Raw genomic sequence first — 18,773 nt, 5'->3', positions numbered from 1 at the left:
TGCAGGCATGGCAATAAGGTGTCTTCTGGGTAGAGGAAGTGTCTTGGGACCCACCCCCATTCCTGGAGTTTTGGGGCCCTAGGGAAGTCTTCTCTGTAGATGTAGCCCCACCTTTCTCTTGAGGCTTGGTAGTCTCTTTCTTTTCGTCACCACCCTCACTCTTAGGCCTAATCCTGGTTCTGACCCATTTGTCTGCCCTCTTACCCAATTCTTGTGGAGAGGTCAGATCAGAGTCCACCAGGTGCTGGTGCAAAAGCTGTTTTTTACAGTTAAGTAAGATTTGCTCTCTCATTATGAGATTGTACAATCCTGTGTAATCAGTAACTTTACTACCCAATAACCAGCCCTCCAGAGCCTTAGTAGCACAATCTACAAAATCAGTCCAATCCTGAGCCTGAGTTTTCTGGGTGTCTCTGAACATTAACCTGTACTGTTCAGTGGTTAAGCCAAACCCATTAACCAGTGCATTTTTCAGGACTTGGAAGTTATTAGCATCCTCATCTCTAACAGTGAGGAGCTTATCTCTGCCTTTACCTTCAAAGGAGAGCCACAATATAGCTGCCCACTGACTCTGGGGTACCTGCTGTACTTTGCAGGCTCTTTCCAAAGCAGTTATCCACTTGTGCGTATCATCTCCTGTCTTATAGGAGGGTACTATTTTACTCAGGTGTCTATTATCAAAACTCCTGTCTTTATCCTTAGGGATATTGCTGCCAACAGTGGGTGCTAACCCCCTCAACTGTTGCTCTCTAGCAAAGGCAAGTTTCTCTTTGGCAAGGGCAAGTTCTTCCCTTTGGATCCTCAGATTAACTTCCTTCATCTTTGCTTCATGCTCTCTCCTCTGAGGGGAAGTCATTCTCCTCTGAGCAGATGCATGAGAGTGCACAGATCTATTGGAGTCCCTAGAAGGAGATCTATCTCTCCTAACCCCAAAGTTAGGCCTGCTACGGGTCAGCACTGGGGGTCCCCCAGTTCCTTCCCTATGTAGGTCTAAGTTGGCCCTTGTAAGTCTGCTGACTAAAGGTTGCCCATTGTCTGCCTCATCCTCAGATACATCCCCTTCTTCCCTTTCTTCATTCTCTGCTTCAGGGAGGTTGGAGTCTGGATCACCAGGAGTACCTTCTAAGGGGGGCATACTCCCATCTGGATTAGAGGGGCCTGGGTTAGAGGCCTTTCTAGCATCATATGTCTCTAAGAGACCTAACAGAAAAGGAGTGGTAGGGTTGGAACCCTGTTTCAATTTCCTGGAGGTACACAATTGTCTCATCTCCTGGAAACTGAGAGCTGCATATCTGGAAAGGACCTGTGGAGGGTCACTAACCACTAGGGGAGTCTCTGAAGTCTCTCCATGGGTAGACATGCTTTCTAGTGAGGTGTAAGTGATGCACCTACCTACACTATGGGTTTTCCTACTGATCCCTTGCTAAGAGTTGTAGTCAGGGGGTGCTAGGCCCGTTCTACTACAACAGCTGGTTCAGTAGAACTCAAGAGTATTTCTAAGCTTGTTATATGTACCTATAGTACCTTATTTGATCTTTCAAATGATATTTCAAGATTATACGTGGTAAAAACAACAGCAAGCTCAAATCCCAACCGCTGCACACCAATGTGAGAAGTTGGCCCAATATACGATGTTCACTAGTTCTAGTGATCACCTTGTATCAGTCCAAACAACCCTTATGGTGATTGGTTGTAAGTCAACCTTATAGACCAGCTATCCTAATGGTAGCATGGACAAAGCAGTCTTAGGCTAAACTCTTTTGGCATGTGAAGCCAGCTGTTTTACCACAATATAACCCCTTGAATACCAGATGAAAGGACACCACACAAGTTGTTATGAAAATAAACAGTATATTTATTAATAACAACACCTCTGAACTCTTTATGAGATCAGAGGGCTAAGCACATGACAATCTCTTAGGAAAAATATGATAAGTTGCACAAAATTACAATGGTGCCCTAGGGGCACGGCAAACCATATACTAAGTAAATGGGTTGTGAGAGTCGATAGAAGAAATGGAGCTGTCCAGAGGCGGCAGGACCGCTGGGACTACGCTATCCTAACCTTGGGTAAGTAATAGGAGGCCCACGGGACGCGGGTGCAGAGTGTGAACTCACACGCGGGAGCGTAACAACGTCTATGGACAGTACAGTTCAAGAAAAAGGTGAGTAGGGACAATCCTGACTAGTTAAGACTAAAAAGACTGTGAATCTGGACACTAGGAGAGTCAAGCTACCCTTGAGCACCGAAATGCTCTCGTTACCTCACCCACGGGCTGCGGGTGCATAGGTGCGAAGTCGTGGCGGGTTTCTGCGTAGAAGTCAATGGAGCCTGAAAGAAAAGATGCTGCAGGCGACCAGGAGGAAGATGTCCGGTGTGATCCAAGGGTGGATCAGGAAAGCTGAAGACCTGAAAGCAGAGGGGACAATGTTCAAAGTCACTAGCCAGTGACTGGAGTGGAACCAGGAAGGAACCAGATGTCGTCGCCGCGATCAGGTGAAGAGTGGACGCTTGACTCTGCAGCCACGTGGACCAGGAGGTGTCTTCGATGACCAGGATGGAGGCACGAGCTGTCCCACGCAGGCTCTCGCTGTCGGCGGTGTCTGTTCCGGATTCGGCGTCAACAGGCCTTGGCAAAGGCAACCCACGCGGTGAGTGGAGAAAGCGTCTGGTGCAGACTAGGAGAGTCCTGGGTGCTCCTCTTTTGGAAGGGAGCAAGGGCCAGTCTGGAGCAACCGGGCCAGTCTGGAGCAACCAGACCAGCAGTGTAGTTTTCAAAGGTCGTCGTCTAGGTCACTAGCCAGCCGGCAAGTGACCAGACAACGCGTCGAGCAGCAAACAAGCAGAAGGGCCCCACGCAGATTTCGTGGATGCTGGAGGGCTGATCTTCGGTGCAGGGGCTGCTCGGGGCTGGGGATTCTCAATCCCCAAAGCACTTGGTCGAGTTTACCTCGGGAGTCGTGCTGAAAGCGAAGTGCAGGTTCTTTCAAGATGGCCGGTCCCACGTGTCTCGTCGCTCCCACGGGTCTCAGCTGTGCTGCAGATGTGAGTTGGAGGTCGGAGAGGTCTGGGAATCCGGGTCTCGTCGGGCTCTGAAGTCTGGATCCTCAAGGGAAGACGACAAAGTGAAGCTGCTGGACGCTTGATGGTGCCTGCAGTTGCAGGGTGGACACTCCTTGCCCACAAGGGAGATTCTTCAGTCTTCTGCGGAGCAGAACGTCGAAGTCCAGAGTTTCTTCTTGTAAAGTTGTTCAGGATAATCTAATTTGGAATGGGACCAGCTCCTACCTTTATCCTGCTAAAGGGGGCTGTACTGGTGACCAGGTCCCTTCCCTGGGCGGGACCAGGAAGGGGGGTGGTTACACCCCCTATCCTTTGTCCGGTTTCGCGCCCGAGCTAGGGCAGGGATGCCCCAGCAACTGGTTTGAACCGGTGTATGCACAGGACACCTTGTGTGCCCCAGGCATGTCTCATTCCTTTCAGGCCTATCCTACCCAATACACGAAATCCTGTCTGGGGTGGTGCTAGCACCTCCCAAGGCAGGAAACCCTTTGTCCAAGCCTCCCTCACTGGAAAGACTCCCAGCAGCAGGAGGTCAGACTTGTGTCTGTGGTGGCAGCATCCATTTTGTGATGCCAAGGCTCGAGTTAACTTTAACCGGGGTTCACAGTTACATACATGTCGTGTCCCTCTAAAAGGGTGGAATGCTACACCCGTCGCCAGAATTGGAGAGGGGGTAGTATTCCAATTCGTAGGACACCTTACTCGACATGTTTTGATAATGTTATACCAGAGTTAGCATTTAACCGCGAGGTTGATAATGCACTTAAGAGTATATGGTATAGCGTTATCATGGAACAGCTATTAGGACTTGGTTCCGCAAGCTGCAGACGGGCTCAGCTCATGCCAGAGCACCATCTCACATAATTCCAAGCACTCTGCCTTCAGGATTGATAAGGCCTGCCATAGGTAGGAATATATGTGTCCATTTTAGGGTTAGATATAGGTATACTATATCTATAGCAAAGGGTGATTACACCACCTTGCCCCAGCTGTCTTGCAGCCAGTTGTGTCAGTTTTAGGTGGCCAGCCAGGGCTGGCATAATACATGCTTCAGCCCCTGGTAGGCCCTGGGTACACCTATGCTCTGGATACCTAAGGTACACTGTACAGGGACTGATAAGGTGGCCCAGTACCAATTGGTAAATGCCCCTAAAGTACATGGAGTCCATTTTAACAGAGAGAGCAGGAAGCCTGGGGTCCTGAATAGCAGGATCCCAGGCCAACTAAGTCAAAAACCAGCAGAACACTAGGCAAAAAGTTGGGGGTAACAATAGTCAGATATCCACCTTCCTACACTAACCAGTCAGGATTGTCCGTACTCACCTTTTTCTTGAACTGTACTGTCCATAGACGTTGTTACGCATCCCGCGTGTGAGTTCACACTCTGCACACGCGTCCCGTGGGCCTCCTATTACTTACCTAAAGTTAGGATAGTGTAGTCCCAGCGATCCTACAGCCTCTGGACAGCTCCATTCCTTCTATCGATTTCCTTATACCAATTACTTAGTATATGGTTTGCCGTGCCCCTAGGGCACCATTGTAATTTTGTGCAACTTATCGTATTTTTCCTAAGAGATTATCATGTGCTTAGCCCTCTGACCTCATAAAGAGTTCAGAAGTGTTTGTTATTAATAAATATATTGTTTATTTTCATAACAACCTGTGTGGTGTCCTTTCATCTGGTATTCAAGGGGTTATGTGTGGTAAAACAGCTGGCTTCACATGCGGTGTGGACTGGAAGCCACGGATTCGCTAGGCAGGGCGATTGCAACGACGGTGGCGGTTCGCCGCCACGCCTGGCTGAGGTCCTCCAATTTTTCGGGGGGTGTCCAAGCCTCCCTTATGGACATGCCCTTTGATGGCCATCGCCCCTCAAGAAAAAGGTGAGTACAGACAATCCTGACTGGTTAGGACTAAAACGACTGTGAATCTGGACACTAGGAGTGCACGGGGCAGTGTTTGAACGGACTCCGTTCCATCGTCGTATCGGCAAAGTCTTGCTGCGTCGACAGGGCCTCGATGACCGAAGAGTCACCCGACTCCTCAGATATCCGACTGAACGAGTTGGAGTATACACGAGACCGAACGCGAACAATACCGACGTGGTAAAGGAAGGCCTTTTGGCCTAGAAAGAGTTTATTTCGATTCCGAACCGGAGATGTCGAAATCACATCCGAACCCAATGGCGGAAAAAAACAATCTGGGGATGGAGTCGATGCCCATGCGCACTGTAGTCCAGGGGAGGAGCCACCTATCTCGTGATACTTCGAAGACTCTTCCAGGACAACAATGTGCAATCATCCGGACCCAACACTAGGCGGCGATCTATGCTATAGATATGAATTTAGCAGCCCACATGCCTCGAACAGTTAATCTACCCTTGAGCACCGAAATGCTCTTGTTACCTCACCCACGGGCTGCGGGTGCATAGTTGCGAAGTCGTGTCGGGTTTCTGCGTTGAAGTCTATGGAGCCTGAAAGAAAAGATGCTGCAGGCGACCAGGAGGAAGATGTCCGGTGTGATCCAAGGGTGGATCAGGGATGCTGAAGACCTGAAAGCAGAGGGGACAATGTTCAAAGTCACTAGTCAGTGACTGGAGTGGAACCAGGAAGGAACCAGATGTCGTTGTCGCGATCAGGTGAAGAGTGGACGCTTGTCTCTGCAGCCACGTGGACCAGGAGGTGTCTTCGACGACCAGGATGGAGGCGCGAGCTGTCCCACGGAGGCTCTCGCTGTCGGATCCGGATTTGGAGTCAACAGGCCTTGGCAAAAGCAACCCACGCGGTGAGTGGTAACGGCGTCTGGAGTGGACCAGGAGGGTCCAGGGTACTTCTCTTTTGGAAGGAAGCAAGGGCCAGTCAGGAGCAATCAGACCAGCAGTGTAGTTTTCAAAGGTTGTCGTCTAGGAGGTCACTAGCCAGCCGGCAAGTGACCAGACAACGCGTCGAGCGGCAAACAGGCAGAAGGGCCCCACGCAGATCTCGTGGATGCTGGAGGGCTGATCTTCGGTGCAGGAGCTGCTCGGGGCTGGGGCTTCTCAATCCCCAAAGCACTTTGTCGAGTTTACCTCAGAAGTCGTGCTGGAAGCGAAGTGCAGTTTCTCCAAGATGGCCGGTCCCACGTGTCTCGTCGCACCCACAGATCTCAGCTGTGCTGCAGATGTGAGTTGAGGTCGGAGAGGTCTGGGAATCCGGGTCTCGTCGGGCTCTGAAGTCTGGATCCTCGAGGGAAGACGACAAAGTGAAGCCGCTGGACGCTTGATGGTGCCTGCAGTTGCAGGGTGGACACTCCTTGCCCACAAGGGAGATTCTTCAGTCTCCTGTGGAGCAGAACGTCGAAGTCCAGAGTTTCTTCTTGTAAAGTGGTTCAGGATAATCTAATTTGGAATGGGGCCAGCAACTACCTTTATCCTGCTAAAGGGGGCTGCACTAGTGACTACGTCCCTCCCATGGGTGGGACCAGGAAGGGGGTGGTTACACCCCCTATCCTTTGTCCGGTTTCGCGCCAGAGCTGGGGCTGGAGTGCCCCAGCAACTGGTTTGAACCGGTGTATGCACAGGGCACCTTGTGTGCCCCAGGCATGTCTCATTCCTTTCAGGCCTCCCTACCTCAATACACAAAATCCTGTCTGGGGAGGTGCTAGCACCTCCCAAGGCAGGAAACCCTTTGTCCAGGCCTACCTCGCTGGAAGGACTCCCAGCAGCAGGAGGTCAGACTTGTGTCTGTGGTGGCAGCATCCATTTTGTGATGCTGAGGCTCGGGTTAACTCCGGGGTTCACAGTTACATACATGTCGTGTCCCTCTAAAAGGGTGGAATGCTACCCCCCGTCGCCAGTACTGGCGAGGGGGTAGTATTCCAATTCGTATGACACCTTACTCGACATGTTTTGATAATGCTATACCAAAGTTAGCAATAACTGCGAGGATTATAATGCACTTAAGAGTATATGGTATAGCGTTATCATGGAAACAGCTAAAGGACTTGGTTCCGAAAGCTGTAGACAGGCTCAGCTCATGCTAGAGCACCATCTCACATAATTCCAAGCACTCTGCCTTCAGGATTGATAAGGCCTGCCATAGGAGTGACTTATAGGAGTATATGTGTCCATTTTGGGGTTAGATATAGGTATACTATATCTATAGCAAAGGGTGATTACACCATCTTGCCCCAGCTGTCTTAGCAGCCAGTTGTGTCAGTTTGGATGGCCAGCCAGGGGTGGCATAATACATGCTGCAGCCCCTGGTATGCCCTGGGTACACCTATGCCCTGGGTACCTAAGGTACACTGTACAGGGACTGATAAGGTGATTCAGTATCCAATTAGATATGTACCTAAGGTACATGGAGTCAATTTTAACAGAGAGAGCAGGAAGCCGGGGGTCCTGAATAGCAGGATCCCAGGCCAACTAAGTCAAAAACCAGCAAAACACTAGGCAAAAAGTTGGGTGTAACCATAGTCAGATATCCACCTTCCTACAGCCTGGAGGTGGGAGACAACAGCCTAGGGCAAGCCCAACTTCAACAGCTAGCCGTCGAAATAGGGGAAGACTGGAACCCCAGGTCTGCGACCACCACCATCACTTTCGTGAACACCCAAGGGGCACTGGTAAGGCCAAAGGAGAGCACGGTAAACTGAAAGTGCTTGTGGACTAGCGTGAACCACAGGTAACGCCGGTAGGACAGGGATGTGAAAGTAAGCATCCTGCAAGTCTATGCTACCATCTAGTCACCAGGGTCTAGGGCAGACAAGACCTGAGCGCGAGCGTCAACATCTTGAAGTGGTTGACGGTCCCGAGACCCAAGAGAGGACACAGGCCCTTGTCCTTCTTGGGTACCAGAAAGTAGTGGGAATAGCAACCACGACCTACTTCTGGGGCAGGAACGTGCTTGATGGCTCCCTTGGCTAAGAGAGCCGTGACTTCCTGTTGGAGAAGGCCCAGATGATCCTCCGACATACAATGGTACTGGGGTGGCACGGCTGGGGGGGTAGCCTTGAAGGGGAGGGAGTAGCCCCTTCGGACTAAATGCAAAACCCACCAGTCCGACGTGATGGAGCGCCAGTGGGGGAGGCGATAGCGGATCCTGCTGCCCACTGGCGAGTGATGGGCCTGAAATGTCGGACTAGGAAGGTTTGGAGGCAGAAGCGGGGGGGGGTGATGGACTGGCCCCCAGAACCATGGCGGGGTTTCCCATTCCACCGGGCGCGCAAAGGTTGTGGAACTTGCGTTCAGCCTGTGGCCCTGGGCAGGACATAGTGTAGCGTTTTAAGCCCTGGGTCATTTTAAGCCCTGAGTCAATTTTCCTGATTTATGCCCTTATATAGGTACAATTCACATTGCTCTTATATAGGCACAGAAATCAAGCCCTTATTTAGGCATAACCCTTGCTACTCAAATACAGGCATGGCCACTACCACCCGTACCAAACGTCACAACGATTTCTTAGAAAACCAGCTTAAGCAGTTAGGGAACTTCCCCTTGCTTGAAGATTGACTCGTCTAAGAACTCAGTTACTTTACAAAGAATAACTATTCCCTAGGGGTTCTTTCCGGAGTTCATATGCCCGACCTTACGTCAAACTATGGCACTCCTAAACACCTTCAAGGTCTTAATATACTTTCACTTGCTCTAGCAAGAAACAGTGGTTCGGAGCAGTTCGAAGACCTACTTGCCCGACGCAGCTCGCTACAGCAAGTGCCAAAGGAAGAAGACTCTCCATCTGACGCACTGATCAGGAAGCTGCCATTCTCCTGCCGAGAATCCAGCTACAGTGTTTCTGGCTCACCTTGTGGGTTGTTGGGAAATCAATAGAGTCCCAGAGACAGATACCAGACCTCCTTCATTCTAAACCAAGGTATGGAGCTGATAAGAACCTAGAGAAACCTTTGGTAGATTCTTGGCAAAATCTAAACCTATGCTACACAATACTTACTTCTTCCCTCGTAGGTTAGGTACATTGGGGTAGGCGTATTTTAGAAGCACCAGTTGAGTATTTTAGTCAATGTTACTTATGTATGTATTTTTATATGGCTTAGAAACCATACAATGCTCTTACAGTATTTTTTCATATTACCGTTTACGCTGTACTCATTATACTTTGCAGTCTGCATAACTATTGTAGCAGTTCACCTCTCTTCCATGAGAAAAAAAGACTGTTCAATAAAACCTTTTATTGAAAACACCTGTCTCTCTATTTCTCTGCAACTCTGTAGAAACAAAGCATGCACGATTGACTGAGTGAAATACTTATCTATTGTTTCTGCGACAGAGATATATTCTTATTCTTGGGAAACAAAGTTGTCATGTTTATGCGGTTGACAGAAACTAATCCCTTCTTGTGTATTCAAGAAAGTTTCTAGTGACCTCTGAGTTAGCTGGCACACACACAATTAAGTTTAGTATATTTGATAGAGACCTAGTTGACCTCAGTCCTACGTCAAATCTATAGGATATATTATTCCAATGAGCAGAGCCTATTGGGAAAATAGGAACTACACTACAGGGGCAACCCTTTCGTAGCCACAAAAGGGGCTGTAGTGTGGCCTAAGGCATGCCTTGCAAGCATGTTATGTTAGCATGGCTTATTAGAAGTTTAAACGCCATTTCACCTTTTGCACAGAACACTGCATAGCTGTTTTTGTAAGTTAGGCTTCGTAAAGGTCTACACATGAGAAAAGGTTTGTTTTCAACATCTCTAGACTTACATCGTGCCCCTAGTCTGCACAGTGAGTGCTGAACCGTCAAGGTTATCAAAACATGGTAGTTGTTATTCGACATGATTGAGGAACGCTTTCTAGACAACAATTTGGCAGCTGGGAGCCAACCAAGATTCTGGCGCCCTTATTATTGCACACTTGCCCTCAAACAAGCCTAAGAGACATTCTTTAGTTTATAATACATAGTTCCTATATAGGGAGTGTGTTAAAACTAGGCACTATAAGACCTGTTTTCACCATCATTGTAATATGATTTCTCCTTTTGTATTTTATGGAATTGTAACAATACTGACCATATTATTTTTAATCATATGTCTGCTTATGTTGGCTAAGATACTGCACGAGATCACGTCGTTAAAATAAATATTTTAACCTTACCGTGTCTCTTATTTACTCCTGTTGTGGCCTGGCAACATACTCTTACTACATATCTACATATCCCCCTTTCTGATAATAATCCAAGCTTCTGGAGGTTTATGTCTGTAAGCTTGGAGAAGCACTTCAAAATACAAAAAGTCAAACAAACTAAATCAGGTACCTCTCCATTAGCCAGTAAAGTGTTCATGCGCTCTAAGAATCCAGAATCCAGCACATTTGACTCATCCATGATGAAAGCAATTTTTTCATTTTTGCAGCCAGAACGGCGCAGCACAGTCCTTAGGTCCTCATCAAAATCTTCACCGGTGTACTTTCTATGGACCTGAAAAAATTTATGAAATGATACATTTCTTAGTCATTTAAAACGTTAGATTTTAAAACGGTGCATAATAAAGAGCATTTATTAATATGCAGCCTCTACTAGCAAAGAAAGTAAAATTACCTTAATCTGGTAAACACTTAAGCCATTCATCCAGGCAACAAAGCGAGAAAGTGTTGTTTTGCCTGCTCCACTGACTCCAATCAGAAGCAAATGGCCCTGTGGTTGGCGGAAAATCCTGCAATAATAAGGATGTTCTATTTACAATTTAATGTACATGAAACCCATTTATTATAACATTACCACATTAATAAACAAAAATATGTAATACAAAAAATTATAAAAAGAAAATATCAGTAACTATACTAGAAAAATCCTGAGAATGGATTTCATAACTTGAACACAAGCATCAATATCCCAGTAAAATTATTCAGGGAGGAAATTTAGACCCAAGTAAAAAATAAAGAAGGTGCTATTGTTTTTTGTTTTTTAAACTTTTTTTATTGGATTTTGTACAGAGAAAAGACAATACAACACAAGACAACCCCCCCCCCCCCTCCGATCGGGCAGATTAAATGTGGAACAGAAAGAAATTCTAAAGTATATATATATATATATTACCTACTGGCGGTCGCCAGTAGGTATATATAGTTAGGATTTTTTCCCTATGGGATTTTTGAAAATTCTATGTCTAATAACTTTGGCGTTTGTGGACGGAATTGGCTGAAATTTTCAGGAAAATGGCACATTTTGTTTCTGAGCAGCCCCTTAAAATTTTGGGGGGGTTCGTCAAGGGGGGGCCGAGAAAAAAGGGGGGTCCCAAAACGCGTTTTTCCCATGTTAATTTCCATAGGGCGGTTGGCCTCACTTTTAGCGCGAACGGCTGAATGGATTTGCACGAAACTTGGCAAAATTGTAGGGACTGGTAGCCCGATGTGCCTTTTGTAGGTCTCAATATATGTGCTCCAGTGGATTTTGAGAAATTAACGTTTAAAAAAAGATATATATCTGTAACAGCGGACTGGGCAGCGGCCCAGGACGCGTACTTTTCGCGCAACGGAGCTTTGTGAAGCGAAGCTGATTGGTTCTCCGGCGTCTGTCAACATTCCAAACAGTCCGTAGCGGCCGCCATCTTGTCTCTCGGTAGGATCGAGAGACAAGAGGAGGCCAAAGCGAAGGGGCAAATGACCATAAGGGGGCATAGTACATTGTCGCTGACCCCCTAGGTTTGATGTGGAGGTTTTAAAAGGGCCCCGCGGGGCAAAAAAAAATAAAAATAATAATAATCGAACAGCTGAATGGATTTGCACGAAACTTGGCAAAATTGTAGGGACTGGTAGCCAGATGTGCCTTTGCTAGGTCTCAATATATGTGCTTCAGTGCATTTTGAGAAATTAACGTTCAAAAACAAGATATATATCTGTAACAGCGCTCCGCTTCGCGGAGATAAAATTATATGTGTATTACCTAGCTGTTGCTAACACCAGTTAGCGACGGCTAGTACAAGATAGCGACCATCTTGGGCCCCACTTTGCATGTGAGTGATATTTATCACTAATGACATGCAAAGTGGGCATGCCAAGATGTTAGCGACTGGAAACAGTCGCTAACATCGCTATCTCCTATTATCAACTTTTGGAAATATTCGAGATAAGCGCGAATATCTCCAAAAGCTACCACCTGCCCTGAGCAGTTCTTAGCCATGTTATCCAATGGGAGGTGGATAACATGGCTAAGAGCATTAGCTCGGTAATGCATGAATATCGCTGAGTTTTCAGCGATATTAATGCATTGCGGTCGTTTTTTATCGTATTTCCGATAAACCTTGATAATAGCAAGGTTTATCTGCGATAATTTCTGACGGTAAAAAAATCGTTGCTAAGCATCGTTAGGGATAAATATCGCTTAACTTTGGTAATATGCCCCAACGTCTGTTAACGTTCGATTCGAAGGAAATCAGGAAGTGTTGAAAAACATTGTCTGCGCCATCTTGTCTTTTTTCAAATGCCACACTTTTGTCGTGCACGGCAGCCATTTTAGATGCCTTGACCAGACCCACTCTGTGCACGCTGTCGATCCTTAGCATGGCTCCCCACCCTCGCAAGCATCTCCCCCAGGCAGTGGTCACCCCCGATCTCTGTCTTATGCATGGGTAATAAACCTCCCCCCATCTGCGCTGCTCTTCCCTGAGAATCACACCCTGTGCCCGCCCGACACCTCCCTTTCGCCCTATTCACTACCGCACCCTCTGACACTCCTTTTCCTCTGTGTCCGATTGTCCAGGCTGGTCCTAGGGTATCAGCTAGCCCTGCAGATGTAGTTTATGGCCACAGCTGTAAAGAATCACCCCTCTTCAAAGGAGTTATAGTAGATCAAGGCCCACACTCGATGAGATCCGTCACAGCAGAAGCGTTGCTATTATCTGAAAACCATCCTGTATTGTGATTGGGGAGGGGACCGAGCCTGAAGCGGAAGATTCCAGGGATGACTCTTTGTACATCAAAGTTTTTACAATTATGTGTCACATTAAATATATATAGCACTCCGACAAAGTAGTAAGATTATAAAACTTTAATAATTTATAAATATATACAAGAAAACAAAAATAGTAATAACATATAAACATTTTTAGGGAAAAACAACGAAGTAGCGGTCGGCTGTGCGAATAGTCCCAACGCAGCACAACGTCCAGATTTCCGGCGTGGGGCGTCGCGGGGGGTGGGTCATCAGTAGCAAACTGTTGTGCGAATAGTTCCAAGGCAGCAGAACGCGCCGAAATCTAGATGACACGAAAGTGATGTCTAGTAAGTTGCCACCCAGCAAATAACGGCATGGGGCGTCGCGGGGGTGGGTCATCAGTAGCAAACTGTTGCGCGAATAGTTCCAAGGCAGCAGAACGATGGCACCAAGGTGATGTCCAGTAAGTTGCCGCACTGGTTTTGGTATCCTACAATGCTGCTCCGAATAACTGCGTGGGGCGCCCCGGGGGAGGCGGCGTGAATGGGCCTCTCCAGGTGGAGTGTCATCTGTTGTAGTGGGGCGCCCCTTTACCGTTTCAGTTGCCATTCCGTCCGTTTTTGGTCCACTGTGTCAAATGCCGCAATTCAGCTGAGTTGCGCCCACTCTTGCGGTGCAGCGATAGGCGGCTGTCACAGGAGTCTCAAAATGGCGGCAGGCTGTTTCCTTTTTGGGCCTGGTCCACTGAAATGGTCCTGGGACACCTTGGAAATCGGACGCTTGTCTGCTAGGTCTTGGACCCCATTCTCGAAAGCGTCCCCTCCGCCTTGAGAATTCATCAAAAGTTTTGGGGGCTCCGACTCCTGCAGGCTTCTGGTGGGGAGCGGCTGCCATGATTGCTCGCGGAATGACCACGACTGAGCTACGAGATGGTGGTGCTCTCATGCTGACGCCAGCTTCAGTCTGAAACATCCAGAAACAAGGTGCGGCTTTCATCGTTTGGGGAAAAAAAAAGTTTTCATCCAATGAAAAGTGTTGTTTTTAGGTCACATGATCAAGCCTTCCATCATTAGGAAACCAAAAGTAAAATGAACCAATGAAAAGTTTTATAAACAAGTCACATGACCTGTTATGCGGCATAGGGTGTAAAATGCGGAGAAAATACGTTGGCACGTGAGGCGGCGTCAGTAGCGGACCGATGTGCGAATAGGCCGAAGGCAATACAATGCGCCAAGATCCGGATGGCACCGAGGTGGTGTCCAGCAAGTTGCAGCACTGGTGTGGCCATCCTACAATGCTGAAAGTCGGCGTGGGGCGCCCCGTTGGCCTGTGAGTTTGCGTCAGTAGCGGACCGATGTGCGAATAGGCCGAAGGCAGCACAACGCGCCAAGATCCGGATGGCACCGAGGTGGTGTCTAGTAAGTTGCCGCACTGGTGTGGCCATCCACCAATGCTGAAAGTCGGTGTGGGGCCCCCCTGGCCTGTGAGTTTGCGTCAGTAGCGGACCGATGTGCGAATAGGCCGAAGGCAGCACAACGCGCCAAGATCCGGATGGCACCGAGGTGGTGTCTAGTAAGTTGCCGCACTGGTGTGGCCATCCTACAATGCTGAAAGTCGGCGTGGGGCGCCCCGTTGGCCTGTGAGATGGCGTCAGTAGCGGACCGATGTGTGAATGGGGCCGAAGGCAGCGCAACAATATTTTCGGAATAGAAGACACCACTAGGCGCTGAGATGCCAAGATCCGGATGGCACCGAGGTGGTGTGTAGCAAGTTGCCGCACTGGTGTGGCCATCCTACAATGCTGAAAGTCGGCGTGGGGCGCCCCGTTGGCCTGTGAGTTTGCGTCAGTAGCGGACCGATGTGCGAATAGGCCGAAGGCAGCACAACGCGCCAAGATCCGGATGGCACCGAGGTGGTGTCTAGTAAGTTGTCGCACTTCTGTGGCCATCCTACAATGTTGAAAGTCGGCGTGGGGCGCCCCGTTGGCCTGTGAGATGGCGTCAGTAGCGGACCGATGTGCGAATGGGGCCAAAGGCAGCGCAACAATATTTTCTGATTTGAAGACACCACAAGGCGCTGAGATGCCAAGATCCGGATGGCACCGAGGTGGTGTCTAGCAAGTTGTGGCACTGGTGTGGCCATCGTACAATGGTTAAAGTCGGCGTGGGGCGCCCTGTTGGCCTGTGAGATGGTGTCAGTAGCGGACTGATGTGTGAATGGGGCCAAAGGCAGCGCAACAATATTTTCTACAATATTTTCGGAGTAGAAGACACCACAAGGCGCTGAGATGCCAAGATCCGGATGGCACCGAGGTGATGTCTAAGTTGCGGACCGATGTGCGAATGGGGCCAAAGGTAGCGTAACAAGATTTTCTGTATGGAAGATACCACTAGGCGTTGAGATGCCAAGATTCGGATGGCACCGAGGTGATGTCTAGCAAGTTGTGCCACTGGTGTGGCCATCGTACAATGGTAAAAGTCGGCGTGGGGCGCCCTATTGGCCTGTGAGATGGTGTCAGTAGCGGACTGATGTGCGAATGGGGCCAAAGGCAGCGCAACAATATTTTCTGACTGACACCACAAGGCGCTGAGATGCCAAGATCCGGATGGCACCGAGGTGATGTCTAAGTTGCGGACTGATGTGCGAATGGGGCCAAAGGCAGCGTAACAATATTTTCTGTATGGAAGATACCACTAGGCGTTGAGATGCCAAGATTCGGATGGCACCGAGGTGATGTCTAGCAAGTTGGTGTGGTCATCCTACAATGCTGAAACTCGGCGTGGGTCACCCCATTAGCCTGTGAGATGGCGTCAGTAGCGGACCGATGTGCGAATAGGCCGAAGGCAGCACAACGCACCAAGATCCGGATGTCACCGTGGTGGTTTCATAGTTGAGAGGCACTTCATCTGCAGTGGGGCGCCGAGATCCGGATGGCACCGAGGTGATGTCTAGCAAGTTGCTGTACTGGTGTGGTCATCCTACAATGCTGAAATGTAGTGGGGCGCCCATTTACCGTTTCAGTTGCCATTCAGCTGAGTTTCGGCTGCTCTTGATGCTACAGCGACAGGCGGCTGCAAGAGGACTCTCAAAATGGCGGCCTGTTCTTTGGATTTGGGCCTGGTCCACTAAAATGGCCCTGGGACACCTTAGAACTCGGACGCTCGATTTTTTTTTCCTTTCCTGTACATGCAAAAAAAGGTAAATGCCCGGTACGTTACACGCTTCATCTGCCACGATGAACTCTCCAGAGGAACCGAAAAAAAATATAGTTGTGGTAACTATACCATGCATCGTCATATGGAGAGGTGGCACCAATTAATTATAGTGCTGCATAAAAGAGAGATTTGGAGGAGAACCCCTGACCTGCTAGTACATTCATCAAAGAAGTGGCACTGAGAGCTTCAGAGGCAAGGGAAACGGTCCCAAATATTTAGAAGAACTTTGGAAAGATTAAAATGACATGTTTAGATTGTGGTAAATTAATTTCATGTGGACAGATGAGTGTTACTCTAATAAATACAGCATATGAACATCATCATAGTCGATGGTTGGTAGAGACATTTTGACTATATCCTGGACCTGCCCGTCCTCGCCCAAAATGGCGCCGGAATAAATGGGACTCGTAACTCCTTGTTGTGTACTGGTTGCAGAACCTTGAAATCACGAGATACGTATGCAGTTTTGAAGCACATGGCGGGCGGGGACGAGAATTGATTGAATATTTCGACATCCCTATTGATATTAAGTTCTGATGTGTTATTGATTACTGTACTGTTGAAAATTCGAATTAACGTCACCCATGGTACTTGCCCGCAAATGTATATCTAGATAATTTTATTGTAACTGGCCCTGTCGTATTTTAATTATAAAATGTACGTCCACCGATTCCGTAACTGTTAGACACCTTAGTTCTTGCAACCTAATGGCCCGCCCGTTACGTTCCTCTACAGTGTAAATGTCTATTCATCATATACGATTACAGTTTGCTCCGTGGCAGGCCCACGTGGTTATAGGCTCGTATTTGTATAATGAAATTTTCACAATAAAGGTTTTTAAAAGAAAACATGGTAGTAGTATATACATTGGTAAAGTTTTTAATAATAGTCACTGTTTTAGAATCATTAAAAGGCAAGTGAAATAAAGCAGACCAATTACATGAAGGGTAAAAGGTATAATACGAAGGAACGCAGTAAAGATAAATGGTCAAGGGCTGTTGTGTTTTCTATTCCTGCAACATAAAGTGATCGATAAGAATCTCATATTCAGGCGTATCGGCGACTAAGACAGCAGGTCGACCCTCTTTTGCTCAACGGCTCCGTCATGGGACGAAGAAACGCTCTTTTTCTCGAAAAAAGAATATATTTTACTTGCAGGACAGTTGTAAAATTTCCGGGAAAGTACATTAGCCTGGAACATTATAACATATATTTAAGAAAAAATAATGTTCGGAAGTAATGAAAAGCGTAATTTTTAGGTGATATGACCAAGCCTTTCATCATTACAATAAGAAAAGTAAAATGAACCAATGAAAAGTTTTATTAACAAGTCACATGACTTGTTATGCTTACGTTACGCGCTGCGCGTCGCGCCCCGGATGACTTCCGGATGCGCTAACGCGGCGCGTCATATGACGCATTACGCGACAACGCAGGTCCAGAATATAGTCAAAATGTCTCCACCAACCAGCGGTCGGAACACAACCCCTTTCAGCAGGCTAAATAGTTCTGTTAAATGACAACAGAAGGGACAGGCAACAAGAACCATCAGTCAAAGAGGGGAGGGCTAGTTCTTCTCTACCGGGTTACATTGGGGCGCTACCGGAACTGATCGAATTGGTAGTCTACAGTGTTTCTGGATGTTTCAGACTGAAGCTGGGGTTAGCATGAGAGCACCACCATTTCGTAGCTCCGTTGTGGCCATTCCGCAACCAATCATGGCAGCCGCTCTTTATCGTTATTTTGGGCGGGGTGGGTGGCGGAGCCGAGCTGTTTTGCAGCCATCATTGTGTGGAGTTCAGTTCATCTCACTAGTTTTGTATTTGTCATGAGGGGTTGTTCCTAATGTTTCTATTTTAGCGAGGTCAAAAAGAGATCCCATTAGTGGCCTACTGATTTTACTCGATTCCTTTTCTTCTTTTTTTACACGATTTTTCGTTATCTGCAAAGACTAAACAGAGTATTGCGACTCTGTGTTTGTTTGTAAATAGAGAATGAACCAAAGAGAACTAATTCTAAAACAGTAAATACTTGGATAACAATCAATCAAATGGAGAGAGAAGCAGGCACGACGGATTACAACGGGGGCAAAGGCCTGCGTTAACTACCTTTCACTATCTGCAAAGAGAGAGTACTCCTAATAGAAATGAGGGGGGGGGGGCACCATTCAAAGCAGATCAATGTGCATAAACACGAAAATGTTTTCACTTACCACGTACTTGACATTCGACAGCTTATGATATTTGCTATTAAAAAACCATTGAAATTCACTGAAAAAACCATAGGTTATAGACCATATATAGTTAGGAATTAGCATTTACAAAACCTTGAAAATTCACTGAAAAAACCATAGGTTATAGACCATATATAGTTAGGAATTAGCATTTAAAAAACCTTATTTTACTCACACAAAACCATTGAAATTCCATATATAGTTAGTTGCACTAACTATATATTGCGCACCCGCAATCCACTGCTGATGATGTCACATATTACATCATTCATGACATGGTCAGTGACATCACTGATGACATCACTGATGACATCTCAAATGACATCACTGATGACATCACTGATGACATCTCATTTGACATCAATGACCACATCACTGATGATATCATTCATG

At 47.5% G+C, this 18,773-nt stretch overlaps 1 protein-coding gene across 1 annotated transcript in view; it reads right to left on the bottom strand.

Moving 5' to 3' along the window:
- Nucleotides 1–18,773, bottom strand: part of DYNC1H1 (dynein cytoplasmic 1 heavy chain 1) — a 1,596,152-nt gene that overhangs the window by 922,139 nt on the left and 655,240 nt on the right. Inside the window, exons 45-46 of the mRNA XM_078660192.1 lie at nt 10,599–10,713; nt 10,317–10,478 (exon numbers count right to left, since the gene is read on the bottom strand). Coding sequence (XP_078516318.1) covers nt 10,317–10,478; nt 10,599–10,713 — 277 coding nt within the window. The remainder of the gene's footprint in view (nt 1–10,316; nt 10,479–10,598; nt 10,714–18,773) is intronic.

This window comes from Lissotriton helveticus, chromosome 9 (genome assembly GCF_964261635.1).
Source record: "Lissotriton helveticus chromosome 9, aLisHel1.1, whole genome shotgun sequence".
Taxonomy (NCBI): Eukaryota; Metazoa; Chordata; class Amphibia; order Caudata; family Salamandridae; genus Lissotriton; species Lissotriton helveticus.
Note: the sequence above shows the minus strand (reverse complement) of the source record. Positions and strands in the feature narration are given on the sequence as shown.